Source organism: Labrus mixtus, chromosome 22, assembly GCF_963584025.1.
Source record: "Labrus mixtus chromosome 22, fLabMix1.1, whole genome shotgun sequence".
Lineage (NCBI taxonomy): Eukaryota > Metazoa > Chordata > Actinopteri > Labriformes > Labridae > Labrus > Labrus mixtus.
Genome location: NC_083633.1, coordinates 6,298,228 through 6,324,169, shown reverse-complemented (window position 1 = coordinate 6,324,169; position 25,942 = coordinate 6,298,228). Strand labels below are relative to the sequence as shown.

General features: G+C 41.7%; 2 protein-coding genes across 2 annotated transcripts in view; one reads left to right on the top strand and one right to left on the bottom strand.

The window, feature by feature from the left end:
* plxnc1 (plexin C1) overlaps window positions 1-17,555 on the top strand; it is a 35,274-nt gene extending 17,719 nt beyond the window's left edge. Inside the window, exons 21-31 of the mRNA XM_061029209.1 lie at window positions 2,338-2,484; window positions 9,242-9,410; window positions 10,259-10,359; window positions 11,529-11,604; window positions 12,702-12,736; window positions 12,874-12,969; window positions 14,491-14,654; window positions 14,793-14,940; window positions 15,051-15,191; window positions 15,288-15,362; window positions 16,949-17,555. Coding sequence (XP_060885192.1) covers window positions 2,338-2,484; window positions 9,242-9,410; window positions 10,259-10,359; window positions 11,529-11,604; window positions 12,702-12,736; window positions 12,874-12,969; window positions 14,491-14,654; window positions 14,793-14,940; window positions 15,051-15,191; window positions 15,288-15,362; window positions 16,949-17,053 — 1,257 coding nt within the window. The 3' untranslated portion in view covers window positions 17,054-17,555. The remainder of the gene's footprint in view (window positions 1-2,337; window positions 2,485-9,241; window positions 9,411-10,258; window positions 10,360-11,528; window positions 11,605-12,701; window positions 12,737-12,873; window positions 12,970-14,490; window positions 14,655-14,792; window positions 14,941-15,050; window positions 15,192-15,287; window positions 15,363-16,948) is intronic.
* Window positions 17,450-25,868, bottom strand: cep83 (centrosomal protein 83). Its single transcript, XM_061029212.1, has 16 exons — window positions 25,773-25,868; window positions 24,691-24,910; window positions 24,240-24,390; window positions 23,629-23,721; window positions 23,008-23,139; window positions 22,637-22,888; window positions 22,354-22,485; window positions 21,983-22,097; window positions 21,559-21,703; window positions 21,266-21,415; window positions 20,369-20,444; window positions 20,097-20,254; window positions 19,858-19,987; window positions 19,257-19,360; window positions 18,555-18,744; window positions 17,450-17,977 (listed from the first exon to the last, which is right to left on the bottom strand). Exons 2-16 carry the CDS (start codon window positions 24,888-24,890, stop codon window positions 17,840-17,842), a joined length of 2,166 nt encoding a protein of 721 aa, XP_060885195.1. The 5' UTR covers window positions 24,891-24,910; window positions 25,773-25,868; the 3' UTR covers window positions 17,450-17,839.
* Between the last annotated feature and the right edge of the window lie 74 nt (window positions 25,869-25,942).

Sequence of the window (25,942 nt, the reverse complement as noted above, 5' to 3'; positions counted from 1 at the left end):
TATTGGGTTGATGTGAATGTGAGTGTGGCTGTTTGTCTGTATATGTCTGCCTGGTGATTAACTGGTGTTCAGTCCAGGATGTACCCTGCCTCTCACCCAATGACAGCTGGGATGGGCTCCAGTTCCCCCTTACCCAAGGGAAAAGCGGTTTTAATAATGAATGATTCGTTGGTTCGTCCCCAATTTGACCTTAACGGAAATAACTAAACTATTATTGGATAAATGGCCATGAAAATCCCTACAGGGTGTTTAGTAATTACTAGTAAGTACTCTAACAGCCTCTTTTTTAGTGCCTCTCACCTGTGAGTCTTGATTGTTGCGCCCCCTGTGGTCATAATTCTCTGCATCAGTACCTCAGAAACCCCAACCCCTTTGGCAGCAATGGCCGTCATTATGAAATAATATTAAGAAATAGACAATCTTCTTCCTGATCGTCTGTTTTGCTGTTTTTAGGTCAGATGGAGGCAACACTGTTGATTTCAGTCTCTTTGGTAACCAGTGAGAAACTCTTCACAGTACTGATGAAACATAACTGTCAGAGAGAGCCCACAACTGACCTCAAAATCAGCATGTGTATATGTAGAAGAACACAGTTTTAGACAGAGTGTTAGTCACGTTGTTACTTTTAACGCCCCTTTTTGTAAGCTGATAGAGTAGAGACACTTGTCTGAAGATATCACGGGGTTAAGTGAAGTTGTTAAGAAGCAAAAAAAGATCCGCACACCAAGGAGCTCCTTAAAAGGATTTATTAACAAGTGACGTTTGGCGCCAACATGCTCTTCCTCAGACTACAGTGAGCATATTTCTGTCAAGCTAAGAAACAAAAAAAGAACATGACATTTATTATTATTATTATTTAATTATTATTATACAGATCATAAACCAAACCTTTGTGATGAATACAGTTAGTCCAACATTATTCTTAAAGACAACAAAGCTGTCTTCCTGAATTAACTTGACAAATTACCCCGGTGTCTGTGAAGACTGAGCTTGGATAACCACAGGTACAAACAGAATATGTTTGTTGTCCTTTAAACATCACCTTATGCATGTTTTTTCCTGTGGTTGACTTTTGATTGTTTAGATCTTGATAGAGAACTTCTCTGTAACACGTTGGTAGATAATGGGACATCACAGTCGGCACTGAAAATGATGTGTTACTTTAGCCATTTGAAAAAACCACATCCACCTAGTGGAGAGGAAACATTACCATGGTAACGATCTTTGTACAGCTACACCTGAAGAGGTCATTTATAACGTACACAGTGGAGCTCTATTACAATGTATCGTATGGGTACAGTTCACTACCTTTTCATAGATGTGTTTATATATTTACTAAATTCTGTTTGGGTTTAAAACTTATTTTGGTTTAAACTTTTTAATACGATATAAGTCGAAACACTATTGTATATATTCCACTATCCACCGAGTAATCTTCCACTGGAGCAGCTGGTGTAGACTCCATTGAAGTCTGTTTCCATTATGCATCTAGTATCACAGTTGAGTCACCTTCTCGCTTGCATCTGATAGCGAGAACAGACCAAGCTGCAACCTCTGGTGTTGAAAAGTGAAGCTAATGTGGAAGTGCAAAATCCTGCAGTTCGTCTAAATAAGGTCTGCTTGAGGCTCGTACCAGAAACCCCAGAAGCCACATATGTACCACAGTGCTGCTGCAGATGAGCCTCTGGAGACCCCTGAAGGAACAGATGGATGACGTCACTCAGGCTTCATCCTTTAATATTTACAGTCTATGGCCAGGACTTAAATTAAATGCAAAACCTCTGCTTATGAAGCCCTTGTTGCTGCTACCTACTACTACCCTCAAAAACCTTTAGACCACAGAGTTTAAAACATTTTATTTTGAAAATCAGGGATTCTAAGGGGAAATATGTCTGTAGAATTACATTTTATTTTGGATGCTTAGTGGAGTAAAGGTGGGAGATGACTAACAATTTAAACTCAAGTCGAGTACAAACACTCCTAGAAAATCCTTAGAAACTTGACTATTCCTTTGTTCCATTACTTTGCTCCCCGGGAAGTGTTGAAGAAGGCTGGTTAAACACACACCATGTGGTGAAGGGCAATTCAAAAAGAGCAGCCAGAAAAAGAGCTTTATGCTCACAAGCTACTCTGTGCCACAAAAAAAGTTGATCAAATGACGTTTCGGCCAGAGGTCTTCTTAAGATGAAATTTAGGACCATATTTAGACTTTTGTACCAATAGGCTGACGAGCACAGTGATAGCAGGTGGTTTTATTTGCCAAAAAGCTTAACTCAAAGTTTTAAAACCTTCTGTCTCTTTATGACACACTGAGTTCCTGTTTGTGATTTTGTGCAGGAAACGGTTGGTCAACACCTGTTCCTGATGGTGAGCGCTCTGACGCAGCAGAGTGCCAAAGGACCCGTGGACTGCGTGACAGAGAAGGCTCTGTACACACTCAGCGAAGACTGGCTGCTGTGGCAGGCTCAAGACTTCACCTCCCTGGTACGTACACACAAGCACACTCTTTACATCTCCAGGCCCTTTGCACACTAAAGAGGATTACTTGTCCACACAATACTGGAGTCCAAATACAGGGCAATTCTGTGTTAAGTGCTTTATTTACTGCACACTCATGTTAATAAATAGCAGACTCTACATGAATCATTTAAGCTGTTTGTACACGTGCACCTCTGAGCATTTCAGACAGCATGCTATTGAAATCTTCTTGCATTGCTAGTTCACTAATATCCCTCAGAGGAGGATGTTTGGCCTGTTCAGCAGGGAGGGAGAGAGGGGATCTTAAGAGGCAAACCATGATATTAATAGGACGTGCAAAGATGGCGGACAAGCAACTGGGTTTGAAGCTAGGATGAGAAGGTTTTTGCCTTTATATCAGCGCTACATGAGATTGGATGTATTCACAGTATTAACAAAAGAGTGGGCAAGAACATGCTGGCGAACAGAAGAGATTGTGTAGCAGCTTCACCGTTGTGAATTAAGGTCACCCCAGCCAGCCGCAGAATATAAACATCACCCCCCCCCCCCCCTGCCTGCACACACGCGATGGCACAGAAGGCCTAGTGGTTAGGTTGTGCCCCATGTATAGAGGCTTTAGTCCTCACATGCAGATGAGCATCTCACCTGTCAGTCTCCACTCTCCCCCTCAACTTCCTCTATCCACTGTGCTCCTAAATAAAGGTAAAAAAATCTAAAACAAACTTCTGGAGGGGTCTGGGTTAAGTCTGGGTAACTAAATGTGGCTGATTGTGTTCACACATGAAGCTCACCCTCAATGTTTCAGGATATTTTTAGTTGTTTTGTACATGTGTTAGTATGGCTATAGGTCACATATTGTGCATCAGGGGCGTGTCCAGAAGGGTTTCCAGAGGTCACATGGGCCCCTCTTGAAATCTGATTGGCCACCCCAGGTGCCACCCTAAAATCACAGACTATGATTGGCTATGTATCTTATCAGAAGCAGGACTCAAGTTAAAATCACCTGTTCTGGCTGTGTAGTAACAGGCTGCTTCGTTCTCTCAGCTGTAAATAAATACTGAGCACATCTATTTGATAAGACAGGTCCTTAGGAAAGGAATGAGTCTGTAAAGATTTGCAAGCAAACTCTGGCACACTGCCTAATTTGCAAAGCACTTACTAGCCATGTGTGGGTTCTGAAACATTGCCAAGTCCTCAAAGAGTGAAGCTAAGAAGATGTAGATGTTGCAAAATTGTGTTACTTCCAAGTACAGATTATTGGGCCACCACAGTCCAAAAAGTCTGGACACGCCCTGTTATGCATAATACACTTTACCATGTTTTCTAACAATTAAATATGTTCCTAATCTGTCCACAAACCCCCCAATTATGAGAAAAGTCCATCCTCTCCGTTCTTCCCTGCACAGCTTTTCAGAAAATGTGATCTCAAACAGGCCATTTGGAGATTTTCCCTTTATGACATCACAAAGGGCAGTAACCCCTCCCCCAGGTGGGTGACACTCCCACAGCTAGGTGTTTGTTCTGCCCTCTGAGTCTGCCTTCTCACCGTAAACAATAGGACATGGAGCGAGAAAGCCCAAGCCACATCCCCTTCCAGAGAGGGGGCGTGGTCAAACACAGCTCATTTACATATTTAAAGGTACAGACACAGAAACAGCCTGTTCTGAGCAGGGCTGAAATAGAGGGGTTTATAGACATGATCAAATACAGGATCAGAGTGGATTTAGAACAAGACACTCGACAGACATGTTTTGTGGAGCTCTGAGACTTATTTAAAAAAAAAAAGAAAAAGAGGAGAATATGTGACCTTTAAGTGGGCCACTGTGTCATTAGATCATCAGTGTGACCAGTTGTGCTTCAATCATCATGCAATCATCAATACTTCCCAATTCCTACTTCTGTTTTCCAAAGTACAAAAGTGTACTTACTGCATGTATACAGAACACCTACTATTCATTATGCACACTCTGTATTGTCAAAACTTAGATATTAACTGTTCAATTTGTCAAACAGATCTTGTGAGTGTCTGAACAGTAAACTCAATGAGACAACTTCCTCATTGTGTGTTGGTCGGTTTGTAGCCAAAGAGAGTACAGAGGCAGCTTGTCAAAGAGCAGCCGTTGGAACTGAACCACTTCCTCCTTCATGTATTTTAAAACCTCATTGTAAATTCAAACGTTTCAGCTTGACACGGCTTTATTTATCACAGTGCCAAACTGATTTCCTGAACGTTGCTGAGCAGAGAGAAGCTCTGAAAGTTTCCAAACCACTCTGACAAAAATGTGCACCAGATATAACTGAGAATGATCTCCTCCTGTGGGCAGGAAATATGTCGATGTGAAACATTGAGACTGAGAATGAGAGTGAAAGAGGGATGGGTTCATATTTCATAACAATAATATTGAGAAAGGGGTTGGTCCATAACGGAATATTGATTTGTGATTGATTTTTTTTTTTTTACTGAATATTTTGCTTAACCTCAACGCCTTATTGGCCCTGAGAGGAGAGGAGAGATTTTACATGATTAAAAAAAAAAACATGTCCCTTCGTTGTTGGTGTATTTCACAAGTGGAAAGGCCGAAAAGACTTTGCATGCCCTCTGTTACATCAGTGTGTTCATTCTGATGTGGAGAAACAATCAACTAATCTAAATTTATAGCTGCAACACGTCCTGTTTAAGGGAACCCGTTACACACAGTCAGACTCTTACAAAAAGCCCCTGATTCGAGGAAGTAGAACATTTCAACATTTCTCAGATAAAACACATTAAAGAAAAGCCACAGACTGTAGGAACACGCTTTCTTTGACCACACCCTGCCGCTCAGATAGAGATGTTCATGACACTTTCTTTGAGGCAATATCAGCAGGAACGGAAAAACAGAGTTGTGAAACTCTCATGAATGCGAAGATTTCAAATCAAGATGTACGACTCCTTTAAAGGAAGTGATGTCTTTTTTTTTTGTGACCCCTGTGTTTAGAGATATCAATGAGGTTTAACCACCAAGTAAAATCCAATCTTTGACTTATTTTAGAGGCCTGTAGAGTAAGGCTGGGAATTAATCAAGATCATGAAAAGAAGATAATCGAGATGAAACGATTACCGCACCGCATCCTGTGTCGTGCTCGTTCTGCCCAAAGGTTTTGTCATGTGTGGAAAATGATTTTGGCCACAAGATTACATCACCACTACCACAAAAACTGAGGAAGGTTTTTGGTTTGTTTCATTTGTTTATTTTTCAAATGGCTCAGAATGTTAAGTTGTTGAGTGTTTAAGTTCGATAAATGCATTTGATTCAGGTGTTGTAAAATCAATGAGTAATAGTGTTTAATAATTATGATCTCAATACCCATCAAATAATCATTATTATGGGGCGCTGGAGGCGCAGTGGTTAGTGTGCGCGCCCCATGTATGGAGGCAGCGATCCTCCAGGCGGCCAATCCGGGTTCAAAACCAGCCTGTTGCTCCGTTCCTGCATGTCGTTCCTCTCTCTCTCTCTCTCCCTGATTTCAGACTCTATCCACTGTCCTGTCTCTACAATAAAGGCACGAAAAGCCCAAAAATAAATCTTTGAAAAAAATAATAATAATAAATCGAGCAGCCCTACTGTAGAAGTAGTAAAAGATAAGAGGTGGTTCACATAATGATAAGAGAAACATCTAGCAAATGTTAGAAACTGTTGCATTACGGTTGAAGATGTGTGCAGACAAAATAGTACGCAGCATCCGTCTATTTGGAAGCATCGTTACGTGAGCAGGTTTTTTTCTACATCAACCCCCAGTCCTGTGTTTATTTGAGCACGTAAAGTAAGAGAAGTGTGTTCCCAGGTGATCACTGGAGACATTGGGAGTCGTAGTGATTTTCATCTTTCATATTGGGCAGACCGACAGTGATTATTTTGCCGTTTTTTATCAGCATTTGTCTGAGAAAAAGAACCACAGAAAAGGCCCATACAAACAGAAACCTAAATGAAACAGATTCATTTACCAACCCCACAGCAGGAATGTAGAAAAACACACACATTCTGTCACACACTGGCCAGCTGACAACAGCTCTGTGTTAAGATTCAGCCAGGACACATCGTTCATACCAGACATCCAACCCTTCTCTCCCTGTCTCCCTCTTTCTCTCTCTCTCTCTCTATATATATATATATATCTGTCTCTCTCTATATAGTATATATCTGTCTTTCTCTCTCTCTTTCTGTCAGTCTCAGCCGGCATTGACCATCAGTTGTGGTACAGACACCATCGTATTAGTCCACTGTCGCGCCCCCCCCCCCCCCCACCTCTCTCATTTTATTCACTTTGATATGCTTTACTAAAACTGCAATCAGATATAACACATTAAACTCACATAGGGAAGGCGTATGGGGTAGCCGAATGATGTCACTACCCAGAATGCATTGCAGCGTATACAACAATGGCAGCCTGCGTGTGAATTTATATTTGACAAATTTTCTCAAATTTGAGAAATCTAGTTTCTTTCTTTCTTTGTATGACAAACATATAAAAGGTACCAGTCTTAATCTAGCATGGTCAACACGTCCTAATATATGGGGGTCCCTTTAAGACCACATCATGCAGCACATAGCTCACAGACGGCCCAGAGATTACTTGTCAAACAAGGTTTACAAGGTTATAAGGAAGTCAAATGTTGTTGAAATATAAGCATGTGGAAAAGCATGACGTTTCATTAAGAGGAACTTTATTTTAAACCTCCAGGATCAGATTCTTTGTAGCCTGTGAGTGTGAAGCTTCAGGACTAAAGTTGCTGATGTGTGTCATATGAGACTGATGTCACAGTTTCATTTCAGTATATTTATGAACTCAGATGTGGGTTCAAGGAGCATTCAGTTGAACTGTTTCACATATTCCATTATGCAATTTGAGAGGTGAAGTTCAGTTTATGTTGAGTAAAACATCCAAAAGGCCTGAAAAGTATTCTCTGAATGGATGTCTTAGAAGGGAGTGTTGAGGAGTGGTGGTTGCAGATTTCTTTTTTTGTTTTTGTGTTTCTGTTTTTAATGTTGCAAACGGCTGGTTACACACACATCCTGTATGTGAAGGGAAATACAAAGACAGCTGAGAAAGGAAGAAGATATGCCCACACACACCGGCTCGAATGAGTCACAAGGTTTCATCTAATCACAATGTTTTGATCACAGGTCTTCCTCATGTGAACACACACATCTATAACAATCATCTTTCAAATATGACAACAGAGAAAACACAAGGTAAACATACCACATACTACTTTAGATCGTTATCACATGAAGAAGACCTCTGGTTAAAATGTTGTGATTAAATCAAACTTCCTGTGACATTTGAGCATCTTCTTTTCTCTACTGTGGCTCAGTCGGTAGAGTCGGTCGTCTTTGGGGTTCGATTCCCGGCTCCTGCAGCCACATGTCCGATGGTAAATGGACTTGAGCTTGTTTAGCGCTTTTCTAGTCTTCTGACTACTCAAAGTGCTTTTACACCACATGTCACATCTACACATTCACACACTGCAGAGGTTAGTATGTAGTGAGACCACTAAGCAGCGGGAGCAATTTGGGGTTAAGTGTCTTGCCCAAGGACACATCGGACATGTCGCTGCCGGAGCTGGGGATCAAACCCTCGACCTTCTGGATGAGAGTTGACCGACTCTACCAACTGAGCCACAGCCGCCCTGAAGTGTCCTTGTGATAGACACTCAACCCCACGTTGCTCCTGCTGCTTCGTCTGCGGTGTATGAATGTGTACAGTATAAATGGGATTAGTTACTTCTGATGGTCACTTTACATATTAGCCTCTACCATCAGTGTGTGAACGTGTAGGTGTGACATGCTGTGAAGTGCTTTGAGTAACTCAAGTCCATTTATTTCCCTGCGCCTATGTGATGTGCATATAACCAGCCATTACATTTTTCAGTTGATCCCCACTTTAAAAACAGAAACCCAACAACATAAATAAAATAATCTGCCAGTCCTCTGCATATCTACTTTTTCGTAATGCTATGCACCTATGAGTATTTAAGCAATGATTATACCAATTGCAGTCTTTGAGTATTGGATGTTTAGTTGAGGAGTTGTTTACTTCTGCTGCAGAGCCTAGCAATGCTATCAAAAATGTTCAGTTGTTGAGAAATATTTCATATTTTAAAGGCATTTGTCCATTCGAGGTTCTCAGAGCAGTAATTCTACCAACCATTTAGTGTCCAATATTTGACATTAAGCTATCAACATGAGTTTGTATAGACATGAAACAGCTTCTAATGTACATGGCAAAAATAACTTGTGTTTCAGTTCATGTGAGGCCTGCAAATACTATATTTTTACTGTACTTTTAAAGTGCTTTTGAAGTATTCAACACCATGCACAAAAACTGCCAATGTGTACAGAATTGCAACATGGATTTTATCTGTTGAATTATTGGCAGTACACTCCTCTGGTGTAACACTCTGCCTTCCCTCATCCCTTCTGTTTCTCAGCTGCAACCCTGACCAAAGCCACAGAAGCCTGACTTTAATCTATTCTTAGAAACCAATATATCTCTTGGTTCAGCCCATCCATTAGATGGTGTGTACATCACCCACAAAACTGCGGGAAGGAAATAAGACGGATGCTGAAGATACACTTACCCATACAACAGTGCAGTGAAGGAGAGTCACTCACCTTATCTGAAATCTAGGCGTGGAACCAGCAATAGGTGTTAAGTCTTATCTTGCTGCTGTTAGGTGATAATGTGACATGGTGACATGTTTCTCGATGTTGTTTTGCAGAAGCTGAAGGTGCTGTTTGCTGTGGGCGTTGATGGAGAGGTCAGCGAGCCTCTGGAGGTGAACGCTCTCAGCTGTGACTCAGTAGAACAAGTCAAAGAGAAAATCCTGTCCACCTTCAAGGCCAAGTTTGGTTTCCCCTTCATCACGCCCCTGAGGGACGTTTGTATCGGTGAGAATCACACCAGCCTCATGGCTGGTCATGGGATCACATTACAGCAGTGTGTCCCCTGAAACACTGCTGCTGTTGTTTGTTCCACTTCATCAGTAGATTTTATGCATTGTCAGCGTTTGGTAGTTTTTGTCTGTTTTTTACTGTTTTCTTAAGCGTGTGTCGTCTTCTTCCTTTGTGTTGTCTGTCTGTTGTTGTTCTGAGTGTATGGGTTAGCTTCTGTGTCTGTGTATATTTGGTTTTCTTTTCTGTACTTACTTGATTTGTCTGTATTTGGTTGTGTTTGTGTGTATTTGATAGTGTTATCTGTTTATTGTTGTTTTGTTTCTCTGGTTGTATTTTGTGTGTATTTTATTGTTTTGTCTGCATTTCTTGATGGCAATGTATTTTTTGTTTCGGGTTGTGTTGTCCTTTCAGGTTTGATTTGATTTGGTTTGTGTTTGACTGTATTCAGATTCTTTATGGTCCCATAAGGGGGAAATGTGTTTTGCAGCAGGAGCACAGGGAAGACAAGAAACACAAGGACAACATCAAAATAAGCAAAATCTAAATAAAAACTAAGTTAAAAAAATCAGACGACACAACAAAAATATACAACAGTATAAAACATCTAAATAAAATCAGTCAAGAGATCATACCACGATGGGAATTTCTACCAAGTCATTAGAGTGCAAAGTGGAGTTGTGCAAATGTGCAGTTCAAGTGCAAGAAGAGCAACCGAGGGGCTAATTGTTATTTAATATATGAATTGAAACAGACAATACTTGGTTATGTGAAATGATAGTTTTGCTCCCAGGACCGCTGTATTTACGTCTTTTAAAAGTTTTGTGTCACCATGTCACCACCAGAGTTTGAGAAGAACGGATCGTTTGTTCCTCTTGAAGAAGTGGACTCGAGCTCAGAGGTGATCGGGGAGGTGATGATGCTCAACACACTGAAGCACTACAAGGTGAGAAGAAAAAACAGAGTTATTGTCGAAAATGTGGGGGGAGAAAGTGTGGTGTGTGGGGGGGGGGCATGCACCAAATAGCAACAAGAGCGGATGTTGAATGTGAGACGAGGACTGTAACCTTTGTTCATCAGCCCGACCAGCTGAGCTAAACCTGTGCCCCAGGAAAACATTTATTAAATACAGCAGTGTCTGTGTCAAAGAGACGATACAGCCGAGGTGTAAGAAAGAAGTCCATCAAAACACTTCAACTCTGACCAACAACAGCCCCCGTCAACACGTTGAACCTGTATCCGTTGACAGAACTCGCCTTTTCTCACTTTAACCATCATTACTGCCGTCTCCGCCTGCAGACAAAAAAATAAAAATAGGCAGCTATTTTACTTGAGAAGCTGTCGTATAACATTTTCTCTGCAGATGAAGGCAACTAGATTAATATGCAAATAAAAACTGCAAATACTTCCTTTGATATTCTGAAAACAGATACAATCAGGGACTCAAAAATGCACTGTTAGATTTAGACCAATCATTTCCTGTAGGCAACAGCAGCATTCAATGTGGTAAGAGAGGATGTGAAGCTTATGTCAGGCTTGATGTGTGATTGAGGATGAAAAGAAGAGAAAATGAAGCAAGACAAATATCCAGAAATAAATGCTTGATATTCCAATGGGGTCATTAGAAGACCTTGTTTTCTTTAGAATTGAGGAAATGTTAGGGGGGGAGGGGTTGTGCTCGGAGGTTCTTGAAAAGCGGATATTTAATGTTTCATGTCTATGCGCTAACCAGAATGTCTCTGTGGCTGACTGCGGTTTTCGGCTGTTTACCTTCAGCAGCTTTAAAACATTCAGACATCCCTGTGATCTCATATAAGAACATGCTATTATCATTTCTGCTTAACCTCATACTTCATTCAGAACTTGGACCCTTCTTTCCTCTTTTATGGACATCATTTTGCGCCATCTAGTGGTAGCCAAAACTTCAGACATTTATCGAAGTGAAAGAAAAGAAGCTCCTCACAAAACAGCCTGAAATGTTCAGTTCTGGTTCATTTGTTTGCCCTCACTCCACGCTGCCTGTGGAGCTACATCACCAAACTGTGCATCTAAATTCAGACAAAGGTAGTTATGTCTAATTAAATGATGTTTGTGTGTTTTTATTTGCTTTTGTAGGTTCCTGACGGAGCGACAATCAAAGTGCTTTCGAAAAAAACTCACCCTCCTCTGAGCCCACAGGGGAGTCTGAAGGGTAAGAGCCAAGTAACAGGACTTAGATAAGAAGATCAACACCAGTCACGTCAGTCCATCAATGGTAGTTCAGTAAAAATAGATTCATAACTTCCAAAATCTGTTTTTTTTTGGCTCATCAGTCACTCCCTGCTAAGTGTTAATGCTAACTCTTTAACTCGGTAGAATGCCAAATGGAGCAGCAAGAAATTCAGCCAGTCTCTCAGATAACTGGAGTAGATTCTGAAGTATGTACTTATTCAAAAATAGACTTTGAATCACGAATCCAGAATCGTTTTGAATCGGAAATAGATTCTCAATCGAATCGTGACACCAAGAATCAAAATCGAATCGTGAGACACCCAAAGGTTCCCAGCCCTACTCACAGTTTTAATTAAAATGCAGAAATTTGAGGAGTGATGGGATGATATCTTTAACCCCCCCCCCCCCCCCCCAGACCCAGCCTACAGGTGGATGCTTGGGGGGGGGTTGGTGGGGCTGAAGCAAGATTGCTGGCAATGAAGGAGCAGAGATCGGAAATCTTGCAGCTGAAAACGGCCGATAATTGGAAGGAGGTGTTGTCAGGTGATTGGTGAGAGCGAGGCATGTTGACTGCCTGAACTAGCTCACAGCAACACCTTGTAAATGGAGCCAGTAGGGGATTAGTTTAGCTTAACATAAAGACTGGAAGCAGAGGGAAACAGTTAGCTATTTTTTCTGAGAGGAAAAACCAGCTGTTGAGTCTTCTATTCAGAATTATTCATTTAATAATAGTGAATCTTAAATTATCTTAAAGAGGAACTTTAAAAGCTGGTAGATTCAATTAAAACCAGCTAGGAAAACTGTTGACATGTTGAGCAGTGAAGATTATTCTTGTTGTTGTTGTTGTTGTTGGTACCAATGTGTGGTGAAGTGATCCTACTTCAAGTTCCTCTTGTTGGCTTTTTTCTAAATTTTTAACCACTTCATACAGTTAAAAACAGCAACACAGTCACTGTATTAAAAGAAAAAGTTGCATTTCACTCTGTTGAGAAATCCCCACAAACCCAAATGTTGTTCAGCTAAAGGGGAAGCTCATTATTCCTGCAAATAACCACCAATGTCTGTTTTTACCTTTAGATGACGAGAACTTCTCTGGGAAATATTTCCATTTGGTAAGAGGGAATTTATGTTTGCAGTGGTTATTAACCAATCGAGACAAGAACAAGTCATCACTATTCATCACTACTCACAGTATTGTGTGTAACACTGAATATGACTGACCTGAGGCGGGCTCATTAAATGTTTTTAGATTGATCCGGATGTCGATGAGGACCAGAGGAAGAGCCCAGAGAGGAAGAAGTTAAAACTGAAGGAAGTGCACCTCACCAAGCTGCTCTCCACCAAGGCAAGAGGAACCTGTCACCTCATGTCACTGACACACACCAACATGAACACAAGCAGAACTGATACCATCATCTCACTCTTACATGGTTATTCATACTGCTTGCATCAGTGCTTACAAAGGAAGATTTGTGTCTACACATGTGTTCATGCTCAGAAATCTCAATTTTAAACTAGAAATAAAACTTCAGCTGTTTCCAACATTTTCTAAACCTCATCATTATCAACTTAGATATGTTTGTGCTTCATCTAGTGGTAACCAAAACACATTACACTCATCAACATGTCGTTCCACAGCTGCTCCTGAAACCAAAGTGGACACTGAGTGAAACGTTTTTAAAGTTTATGCCTGAAACTTGTTTGTTGAGTTATAATAGTCATTTTAGTTTGACTTTCAATGCACATTTGAAATTGCAATGCTGGTAATCTAAAAGTACTTTTTAAGGGAATTTAAAAAAATAAATAAAAAACTGTCGATGCAAAGTGAGAGTGCAGTGATAAATAAACTGTGTAGGAAGGTTGTTTTTTCTTAATAACAAACAATTAATATGACAATAAGGCATTCTACCATTCAATGTAATTACATTTTCATTTAGTAATTTACATTTCAGGGAATATTTCTCTGTTAAGAGCAGGAAGAATGGAAGCCTTAGAGACAAGTCTGACATGGAGAAAAAAATAATGATGTGGCTTTAGAAATGTTGCATTGTTTGCAATTTTTCTTTTTTTTTGCAAAGTCATCAATCAATCTCTACTTGGATAGCACCAATTCAAAACAAATGTTATCTTGAGACACTTTACAAAAGAGCAGGTAATAGACCTTACTCATTGCTATTTAACAAAGACTCAACATTAATCCATCATTAGCACTTAGCAACATTTAGCAAAAGTTACAGGGGCAAGAAAAAACTTCCCTTTAAGAGTCAGACATCTTGGGTAAAACCAGACTCATGATGAACAGACATCTGCCGAAACTGCGCCAAGCTTAAAGAATGGGATAAGGGGAGTTAGGATAGGTCGAGGAAGAAGGGGGGGAAAAAGAGGGGGCTGTCCCCGACAACAGTCCCGAGGAACCTACAGGAGAGTAGAGTTCAGGCACTGAAAAACGTGTGTTTTAGAGTCGCTGTAGTGGCTTTGGGGTGGCAGTAGCTCAGTCTTTGGGGGACTTGGGTTAGGATTGGGAGGGTGGATGTTTTAAGCCCCAGTAAGGACCAGAGTATGGAAATTGGGAATAGAGAGATGTCGGTTCACTTCCTGGGCACTGAAGCCCCATTCATTCATGCACAGCCCCCTTACTTTGACATCCCTCCATTAGTGCAGGTCCGTAGGTTCCTGTTTGTGTGTGAGTGAATCAGGATTAATAAAGTCTTCTTCTTCTCGTAGTCACAATATCAGGACTTTATTTTTCAAAACTTATTTTGAAGATAATACTTAAGATTTTACACTTCTCAGGCCCCGCTGTTTTCCAAAAGTTAAGAGAAAGTGACAGAAAAATGAAATCACCGACTTGTTCTTCCTCTTGAAGGTGGCGGTGCACTCGTTTGTGGAGAACCTGTTCAGATCGATCTGGGGGATGCCACACTGCAGAGCCCCACACGCTGTCAAATATTTCTTTGACTTTCTGGACACTCAGGCGGACAACATGAAGATCACTGACCCAGATGTCCTGCACATCTGGAAGACAAACAGGTGCTGCTTACTCAGCAAAAAAAAACAACCTCTATAGACTGGAGCACAAATAACAAATAAGCAAACCAAACACATAGCCTACAATTCATAAAGGGTTGTGGTGCATATTTTATTTTGGTAATTGTTTCCCCGTCACAGTTTGCCTCTGCGCTTCTGGATCAACATCCTGAAAAATCCACAGTTTGTCTTCGACACGGAGAAGACGCCAAATTTGGACGGCTGCCTGTCAGTCATCGCTCAGGCCTTCATGGACTCTTTTTCTCTGAGCGAGATTCAACTGGGGAAGGTGAAGTCCAAACAAGTGTCCCTAAACGTTTGATCACAGTAAGTCATAATTTGAATGATAATTAAAGACGTTTTGAGTAACACCACACGCTGCATGCTGATGTGTTCCAGAATTCTCCGACGAACAAGCTCCTCTATGCCAAAGACATCCCCAAGTACAAACAGGAAGTCCAGCTTTACTACAAGCAGATAAGGGACCAGCCGCTAATCACTGCCTCAGAATTCAAAGACTTTCTGCTGGAGGAGTCGAAGGTTACGTTCATTTCATCAAATAAATTCTTTGAGAATGTTTCAAAAAGTTTCAAAAACGACAAGTCGGAAATGGATGTTTTTTTTTTTTTTTTTCAGAAACATGAAAACGAGTTCAACGAAGCTGCCGTCCTCAGGGAGCTCTACAAATTCATCCAGCGATACTTCACAGAGGTCAGTTCTTTCAAACAAGCTCACACACACCCCTCTGCATTTTCCATTAAAAATCATCTGAAAGTAGTAAAACAGCAAACTGTCTGGGGCGCCGGTAGCCTAGTGGTTATGCTGTGCTCCCCGTGTTCAAAGGCTACAGTCCTCGTTGCAGCGGTCGTAGGTTCAAATCCGGCCTTGACCCTTCCCACTCTCTCCTCCCAACATTTCCTGTCTCACTTCAGCTGTTCTATCCAATAAAGACTAAAATGCCCCTCCCAAAAAAATGTAAACCGTCAGAGACCGACCAACTTCTTTCTCTCTAAGAAATGTTTATACATTTGGTTACGAATAAATATGGAAAAAAAATTAGATTTATATATTTGATGTTCTGAACAAGACCTGTTTCATGTGTAGGAGGAGCTCAGTTCAGTGGTCTGTGATCTTTTTTAAATCCCTTCTTAAAACTTATTTGGGTTAGGGTAATCATACTTTTATCTTGTGTCTTTTAGAGTTCCTCTATATGAATTTGATGTCCTTTCAAATATTCTTTTCCAGGTCTTTGCTTTTGGTTGATTTCATGACCTGTCTTTTTTATTTTGCTTCCTTTGGGAAACAATTGGTAACATGAATCTTTAAAAGTGCTGTGTAAATAAAGGTCATCGTTATAAACCAGGAAGGCTTTAGCTTTAGACACACACACACACACACACACACACACACACACACACACACACACACACACACACACACACACACACACACACACACACACACACACACACACACACACACACACACACACACACACACACACACACACACACACACACACACACACACACACACACACACACACACACACACACACACACACACACACACACACACACACACACTCTCTCTGTTGGCATAATACTAGTCCAAACCTCCACACCCTTCGGTCGCCTCTCCCTGTAATGATGTATGTCTGAGATTTTGACTTCACAGCAGTCATGTGATAATGTAGAGGAAGTGAGATTTTAAGCCTTCTGATTTCCCCTTACTTTGACTATTTCCTGTCCTCGTGTGCAGCGACACCTTTTCGAAAACTCAACACCGCAAAAGCCTTTAATGAGCGATAAAGTGAAATTACGGTAACTTGTTGTGATCCAGAGTTTTGTGACATATGATCAGGGGGGTGAAATTTTGATTCGATATCTCCAAACCTTGGTCAATATTTCCCACCTTGGTGCCATTTCTTTTAGCGTATCTTGGGGTCAAAATGACAAAAAAGGTACACATTGGAAATGCTCCATTTGATTTCTTCAGCCACAGACGTGTAATCAGTTACAATGGCTTCAAGAAATCCTTGGGTGCAAATGTGCCTGCTAAAATGGATTCTCTAAATGTGCTCAAAAAGTTATTCTAACACATGAATTACCTACAGAAATAGTGTTTTTTTGCGAAGGACTGTGCTGCTTTTTTCTAACCAGAAACCTCTACATTGAATTCTTTACAGCCACCAGACGATACAGAGAAAAACTAATCAGAATACCATGCAGGCTATTATCATGCCTGTAAAATATCATATAGTAGTTCATCTGTGTAATCTCTTTTTTTTCCTTCAGATCAAAGAGAAGCTGGACCAAAACGGAGCTCCTGCTGAGCTGATTGAGCAGCTGCATGAAGTGAAAAACCAGTTTGATGGACTAAAAAGCTGCTCCTGGAATTGAGCTGCCTCCTTTTACTCAAATGAACAAACTCTGAAGGACGTGGTGAGTGTGAAGCTCTGATGAAGCCGTCAGGAGAAGACTGAGGAGAGGCCTGTAACATCCCCTGCTATGGCGGACATGAAGAGCTGAACATGAGCTTAAAGGAGGTACCAGCCTTATGATCCAGCGGGGTGCTTTGTGTCTCATGATTTCTTGGTTTTTTTCACCGAGGAGACAAAAGTTTGTCGACGTTCTGAATATTGGCATTAAAATATCCAAACTTGAAGATACCGTCCTGGACACTTTTAACTGGAAGGACTGACGGCGGGTTCTATGCAACAACTTCAACGTCAAAAACACCAATACTGACTGTTACGACTCATGACTGCACACACAAACAAAACCACAGTAAAAAAATGTATCTGTACATATTTTAAAATGCATTTAAAGTACAGCAAAAGTCTGTATCAACATTGTGCAGTTTGTATAAACTCAACTGTATAATAAAACATTTATGACATGAGTGTTTGCAGAGCAGGAACTGTAAACAACAAACATCTCCATACAAACCTGAGGAGGTCAAAGGTCAAGCTTTAAAAGGTGCTGCTGCATTTCATATTAGCACTTTGTGTCAACATTAGAAACTGGCTGACAAAATCACAGTTCATCTTCCATTTTTGAAGCACAGTTGCTCTTGTAGTGGCGTTGGCGTGTCAGACTGAGAGTTTGTTGAACCTTCTTTCTGAAAACGGGCCCCACGCTGTCTCTAAATTGTTTATCCTATGTGTGACGGTAGTATTGTAGAGGTCAAAGGTCAGGCTGCGGTGTGGCCTCCCGGTCCCTTTGCACGAAAGATCCCAGCTCCTCCAGCTGCTGCTGCTGTGCGCTCTCCAGGTCCTCCAGCCTCCGACGGAGCAGGGACAGCTCCTTCTGATGCTGCTCCTCCTGCAGAGCGGAGGGAAAGTCAACAACGAGGAACTGCAATCACAACTTTATTAACTACATTAGTGTTGTCGCATTACCTGATTATAAAAGTCTGATATGATTCTAGTGAACAAAAAAAACAATGCATGGACACCAAATATTTGGTAATGTATTACCAAAAGAAAACCAGTCAAACTTCTGTACTCGAAGCCCCAACCTTCTGGTTGAGAGATGACCAACAGCCACATTGTGGTAAACTTGCTCTGCTTCTCTTGAGTGTTCAAGTTGTTATCAAACAAACAGCGTGGTGTGTGGTGAGAATGTATAACCACTATCGTGTGTGTTCCAGATCTCTGATCATTTTGACGTTTAGGACTAAGCATTCAACCACCCACAGAGATGTGACCTCATTGAATTTAAAGCAGGGGGGGGTTCTATAGTGTGAGAGGAGAGTGGAAGAACACAACCTTTGCTGTTGCTGCATTTCCTGCATACAGCAACAATACAGCGTTCTGCTTATATATCAGAGTTCATAACAATCACCTAGCTCAGTACAGGCTCATGCAGGGAACGTCTTTGCACTGCTACTACTGCTTACGGGTATGTTTGACAGCGGCCCCTCAGACCCAAGGAGCAGGAAGGGAGTGGGTGAGGAGGTCCGGAAGGTGGCGCCTACATTGTAGGGACCCTGGCCGCCCAACAGGAGGCGTCGAAACTCGTTGTGACGTCTCTGCATCTCCTTTAACCGCCTGCTGAGTTGAGCCTGCTCCTCTGAGAAACATGAACGTCTGGAGAGAGAGAGGGAGGGAGAGAGAGAGAGAGGGCCTGTGATTTGAATCCTTTTGATTTTCAAGTGTCACTGTTCAGTTGAAATCACAGATCTTGTAAATCATGGGCATGGACCCATCTCTCCAAACACTCTATGAGCAGTCTGTCTGAACTGCACTCTTCACTCTGAGTTTCAGCTTTTAACCTCTGGGAGAAGATTCAGGGTCCCTCAGATTAGGCTGAATCGCTCTAAGCATTCATTTGTACCGATAAATATTTGTTTGTGCCGATGTCCATTAATATTCTGAATAACAGGTAATGTAGAATGTGATGAGGGGCCGTGCAAAATGTTAACATGTCACTACTGCAAGGAGGTGTTTTTATGTTTATGTGGAATTGTGACATGAAATGTTGTGTTTTGTACGATCTCTATGAACGTATTTTTATTCTCCAGTAGTAGCAGGACAGTCTTTGGGGACAGCGAATGATATCTTTTTCTATCTTGTCTAAAATGAAAAGCTTTGGATCTCACTTCTTTGCTGCAGCAGATTCCAGCTCCAGCTCTTCTATCTTGGCCTCCAGTAGCTGGATCTTATCCTTCAGCCTCTTCTCTTTGTTCTCTGTCAGCTCTTTCCTCTGTACCACACACACACACACACACACACACACACACACACACACACACACACACACACACACACACACACACACACACACACACACACACACACACACACACACACACACACACACACACACACACACACACACACACACACACACACACACACACACACACACACACACACACACACACACACACACACACACACACAGGATGTCAGCAAGATCCAGAGAAGAACAAACTGTCTCTCTTTAGACTATTCTGATGTCAGCGAGCTAACAGTGAAGCACAACGGTATTACTATAAGCTTTAAGAATCTAAAAGTGAAATGTCAAATAAATATGAAGAAAATTTGACCAAGCATGGCTCACGCAACCAACTCAGAATTGTGTGACTCAAATCTAATTTGCTTTTTCCAATATGATGATTTGACTATTTGTTCCCTTGTTTCAGTCCGATGTAAGTCTGCACAAGTGCTGAAATGAAAGTCAGTAACGAGCAGCAGTACCTTCTTCTGGGCCACTGCCGCCCTCTGCATCTTCTCTTTGGCCTGCGAGTATTTCTGCTGCAGCTCGGCCTCTCGCTCCTGCAGCTTGTGTTTCTCCTCCAGCCACTCCACCCGACGGTCCTCCACCATCCTGCAGAGGAGCAACGGAACAGAGAGAGAGAGAGGACGGAGGGAAAAAGGTGAATATGTTGAGCTGTTCAATGCTTTTATTGTTGAGCTGATTCATCTGCAGCTCTTACCTCTCTGCCTCGTGTTGGCTCCTCTCGGCCTGTCCTCGGGTCGTCCTCAGCTCCTCCCTCACTCTGTCCAGGGTTTCTTTTAGTCTCTGGTTTGCCTCTTTAAGGTCACTTTCAGAGTGAGACAGAGTCCCCAGCTGGACTCCCAGTTCCTGGTTTTGCTGTTGGGCCACAAAGATAACTCACATTTAGTCAAAGAATACAAACTCCTCTGGTTTGTTAAATAGCTGCTGCCTGCAGGATAAAGGACACAGTAGTATTTGAAATGGACTTACATGATGCAGGTCAGAAACGTGTGCTTTCTGTCTCTCCAGCTCCTCAAGCTGGGAGCTTTGCTGCTGTAGTTTGTTTCTGTGAGACGGAAGAGATTTCATAAGTGAAAGCAAAGGATATCCTTAACAACATAAAAGATGAAATTACAGTCTATCAAGTTCTCGTTGTGTTCATTAAAGGCAGGGTCAGTAATTTTCTCCAGATTCACTTTTGAAGATTTTGGTTGAACTTGTCTTTAGGTCCTGACAGAAATTAATAACTCATGTGCTCTGAAAAAGGAATGAAGACAATCCGTCATCTGTATCAGTTGTGAGAATGTAAAAACTTCAACCAATGTCTGCCACGAGGTACCAATCTGATGAACCAATCACACGCCTCCCTGTCTCCCTGCTCGTTCTCTACCTCATGCATGCATGAGCCCACACTCAAAACATGAGATGAAGTCCGCTTCTGGACCAATGTCGCTTGTGCATTTAAGTGAGGGGGCGTGGCTTTTGAGAGAGCACAGAGGGGAGGGGGCGGGTTCAGACGGAGCACTGAGGGAATGCTATTTTCAAAATCATGCTAGTTGTTGTCAAAAATTACCAACCCTGCCTTTAATTGAATAATTTCCACCTTCCCACTACAGCTAACTCTGCTGTAAATATGACTCAATAAAACACTTGATTATGGTCTTCAAAAACAGCATAAACATAAACATCATATAATCTTGGAGCCTTTTATTCTGATAAGTTGACCATATAATGTTTGTATGGAAACTGAAACTTGTGCTGCTAACTGCAGACTGCTGTGTCTGCTCTAAGTAATCTAAAAAAACTCCAGAGTTTCCTTTCATCTGAATTTGTTTCAGTCTCCTCCACATAAGTTTATAAATATCTAAAGATAAATGTCAATCTGACCGGAGGTTTTGAAGTTCCCTTCGAGCCAGCTCCTCTCCTTGTTGGGTTCTACGAAGACGCTCGTCCCATTCCTCTTTCTGGGCATTGCCTGTAGCATCCTGCAGCGCCCTCTGCTGGTCAAGAGTAGCAAGACGGTTCTCCAACTCCAACCTAGAAAATGCAGACAATATTAGTTGCTCTAAAATAACACTTAAAGTTAGAAAATAGAACAGACAATACAATTCTGATTTTGATACAATCTTTTTTTTAAACTGCATGACTGATATCAGCCGCTGAAATCCCGTGATCCTCACTTTTCCTCGTGCAAGTTTGCAATTTTGCTGAACTCCTCCTCGCGGGCGGCCTGCACCTTTCGCACGATCTCCCTCTCTTTCTCCACCAGGGCTTCCTTGTGTCGCTCCACCGCAGAATTCAACACTTCCACGTCCATTTGTAGACCTGAGACACACGAGAGGAAAACTTAAATAAGTAAACTCCTGATGTGTGCTTCAAGATGTGAAAGTCCAGATGAACTGAATGTTTTACTAAATTGAATAAACAGACTATTCACAACCCGGAAACAAAGATGTCAGACTATCCATCGGAGGATTAAATGTTGAGGCAATGGAGTTCAGAAGAGAGTGTGCATGAGTGTGTGTGTGTGTGTGTGTGTGTGTGTGTGTGTGTGTGTGTGTGTGTGTGTGTGTGTGTGTGTGTGTGTGTGTGTGTGTTTCTTACCATCAACCTGTCCATGCAGTGTGTCTCTCTCTCTCTCCAACTCCCCTTTGGAGCGGGTACACTCAAGTTTGATGTTGGCCACCTCCAGTTTATGTGAATGCTTCAGACTTTCAACCTGAGAACAAGGAAAACAAAAATAAGACACTTTTTTCTATTAATTCCAAATGATACACTACAGGTAGGGTGACTAGAAACGAGATGCATTAGGTATTTAAAAAAGAAGATTTTATCACAGTCAGATTTATTTATAACCAAAAGACACTTCAATTTATGTCATGGGCAGAACAGTTAAAAACCATGAGGGGAAGTAAAACTGTCCAGTAATATCTTAAAGGATATGTCGCTGGTTGAAAGCTCGGAGAGCAGCGTACCTGGCAGTTGAGGGAGTTGACCTCTCGCTCCGCTTTGTGCAGGCGGCTTGTTAGCTTGCTGTTCTGCTCGTTGCTAAGATTGTACTCACTCTCCATCCGCTCCAGCTGCAGACGCAACGACTGGCGCTCCGCCTGACACAGCAACGATCAATCAGATCAGACAATCACAAATTGAGTAATTGCCTTGTACATTCACAACTTGTATATATTTAGTAATTCATGCAACAATAAATAAAAGGCAGATAAGTGCATTAACCCCACAGGGCAGCAGCTGCTGTCTCACCTCCAGAGACTTCACCTCCGCCTGAGTCTCCTTCAGCTGTCTGATCTGGATGCGTTGGACACTCTCTGCTTGCTGGCCTGAGTTTTCTCTCTGGGCGTGGAGCTCGGCCACCTCTGCCTCCAGGCTCTTCAGCCGCAGATGAAGCTGGGCCTTCTCCCTCAGCAGAGCCTCCACCCGTTTCCCATCACGCATCGGGTCCGAGCTCTGATACTGAGCCACCATGTCCTCCCGGTCCTTCTCCAGACGGGAGATCTGACAACAGGAGGGAGGTCGTTTCGGTTTATTATCTACCTTATCTTTACATAAAACTGTATTAGAAGTCCACTAAGAGGCGTGAGCAAACCTCAACTGTGACCAAGTTAACAACAAACCTCTGTGTCGTAGCGCATCTTCCTCTCGTCCAGCACACGAGCGTGTTCCTCTCTCTGGTGCTCAAACTGCGACTTCAGAAAGGTGAACTCATACCGCAGCTTGTTGTACTCAGACCTGTACTTCTCTGCTTCCTACAAAGACGCACGAGAACAGGAAAAGAGAGGGGGAGCAATCAAGCAGGCGCCATGGAAATGAGATAAAAACCCCTCTTGAAAGCAGAGACATTGAAATGATCGTCAAGAGGCAATCAGCGCTAATCTCTCGACTGTTGCTAAGGACTCAAAGTCAGAGTTGCTAATGCCGGTTTAAGAGCGGGACATGTCAGGATAAGACCAGAATTCTCCATGATCCGTTGAATTGGAAGTAACCAATGGAGGTTTATTAATTTAGCTTCAGAATGAGAAATACAATACAGTTGCAACACATATTAAATAATTGTTAAGATTGTAACAAACTAATTACCTAATTTTGTTTCTAGTTTAATATCAATGACACCTTTGTTTTTCCCGTACAACGACTTCAGTCAACAGTTTCTTTGTCTACAAAAAAAAAACTGCAACACTAACGTCTCAAATAAGTTCTTACAGTATTACAGTGATAGAGAAAAAAAACGGACTGACCTCCTCCAGTTTGCTGAACCTCTCTCTGACTGGAGCCTCCATCTCCTGCTGCACCTGAGCTCTGAGCAGCTCCAGCCGCTGAGGGGTCATCACCTGGTTGACACACACACACACAAAACCTCACATTTAAAATCTCAGAAACTGGAGTCGTCAGTATAAAATATTTTAAACTTTAATACAGTTCTAATATATATATATTTTTATATATATTTTATTCATTTTTTTTAACATAACAAACACAGAACAAGACAGCACAGACGTAGCCAAATTACTGAATAAAAATAAAATAAAAATAAATATATATATATTTAAAAATAAAAATAATAACATACATGGGTCATAATACAGTTCTAATATTTTTAAAAAAACATACATCTCTCAAACTAAAAAAATGCAAAAGGAGAAGAAAGTCCAAGGCATACAAATAAGCCGGGTTAACATTTTTATAAACACAGCACTCTGCTGCTACAGCAATAAAGTAACTAAATACTACATTTATTGCATTGTTCTCAACTATGCAGATCCCTTTATTAAATTCATCCAGTCTCTAAGTCCCTGGTCACTGCTAATCACTGTATAACTTGCTTCACAACTAGTTGGGTATTGGGTACCTGCATTCGAAGCTCCTCCAGCTCTCTGGTTTTGTCCAGTAGTTCTCCTCGGAGCTCAGCCAACAGCAGCTGCAGCTTCTCCTGCTGAGCCTGCTTGTCACTCAGGAGGCGCTTCAGTTCCCCCTGGGCCCGGGTGAACTCTTCCTGCAAACTGTAGGAAAAGAAAGACGTGTGGGTGAGACTGAGCACAGTGTGCCAGACCATAAGGAGACTAAACCATGTATCTTTTAGGGTATCACATTCACTGTCCTTCCAGTGAGCATCTCGGTCAATGCACTGATTTATTTATCAACTCTGCCGTTTCTCATGTGTATGGTGTGGATAGACTGCCAAAACCGAAGCGCCCTTTGAGATAAATAAAGTGTTCCCAGTCTGAGTCTCTCTCCGAATTCATACACAAACATTCAACAAATTAAAAAAGTGTGAATCATCTAAGCAGATTTAGCTTTACCTGGAGTGTTCAGCCTTCAGCGTCTGGTAATTTGTCCGGTGGTTTTCACACTTCATCCTCTCATCGATTAGCAACTTCTGCAGCTCCATCTCTGCTCCCCCCAGCCCAGCGGACATCCCCAGCATGGCGGCAGACCTCCCTATCCCAGACTCCAGGGTTGAGACCAGAGGGGCAGACTGGCCTAGGGCTGAGGAAGTCATCTCACCGCTGCAGGGAAGAGCTGCAGACAGGAGAGGATGAAGGAAGCAGAGTTAAAAAAGAAGAAGGAAGGAAGGAACCAAAATAGGTGTCAGCTCGCCTTTAAAGGTGGGAGAAACTAAATGTACTCTCTTTAAGTAGGGTGAGGAGCAAGCTTTGTTGTCAGTTAGTTACCATGGTGACATTAAGAGAGTCCCACAGCTTCACAACCACTCAGCTGACACAGTCTGAATCAATCTCAAGTGATTAGTTAGCTCCTCTGCTCAAACCAGAACACTTAACATGAAGCATCCTGTCAGTCACTAATGTTAATAAACACATAATTCTACATGTTATTATTAGTCTACACTTTGTTGTAGGAATGTGAGAGGAGACAATCTAACTTAAGTCTGGTCTGGGGGTCAACAAAGTGTATAAACTTTAATAAAATCACTGTTGTCTTTCGGGTTGATCATAATAACAAAGCTAAAATAAACTCTTAAATCCTCAGTTTGTCAAAAGGATCGCGTTCTTTTCAAATATCGCGCGGATTAATATGCTAACAAGCTAGCTAACTAAAGGCTAGCCTCTTTGATGCGTCCATTATCGGACACTCACAGTTTAACTCACAAAGTAGAAGCAAACAGAGTCATAAAAACGCTGTCATTCGGATATGTGGTCGACGCAAACTCAAATACGTTGTCACTTTATAAAACGAGTAATCAACGAGCACTACAATTTACTGAAAGCTAATGTTTGTTACCACAGTTAGCTTGAAACTGTTACGTATGTTACGTATGTTACGTACAGCCACACGCATGTTTGTGTGAGTGACGTAACGCACCCCAATAAAATGTTGTTGAATTAAATTATCAACTTGTTTACAGAACTTTGCAGACACTTACATCTTGTTGAATTGGGAATCCTTTTCTTTCCTTTCTGTTTGTGTGGCTAGCCTGCTAATCTGTAAACTACAGACTGTGGGATCATGGGAAGAAAAAAATCCCAGAGTGCATTTCGGTCTGTTAAATCCACTTTAAACTTCCTACTGTGGTTACTTTGTATTGTAAATTAA

Coding starts and splice junctions, on each gene's coding strand:
- cep83 (XM_061029212.1), bottom strand. CDS start 24,890: ATGACTTCCTCAGCCCTAGGCCAGTCTGCCCCTCTGGTCTCAACCCTG. Junction 22,486..22,636: donor CGGAGGTGAAGTCTCTGGAG/GTGAGACAGCAG, acceptor TTGCTGTGTCAG/GCGGAGCGCCAGTCGTTGCG. Junction 19,361..19,857: donor CGGCAGTGGCCCAGAAGAAG/GTACTGCTGCTC, acceptor TGTGTGGTACAG/AGGAAAGAGCTGACAGAGAA.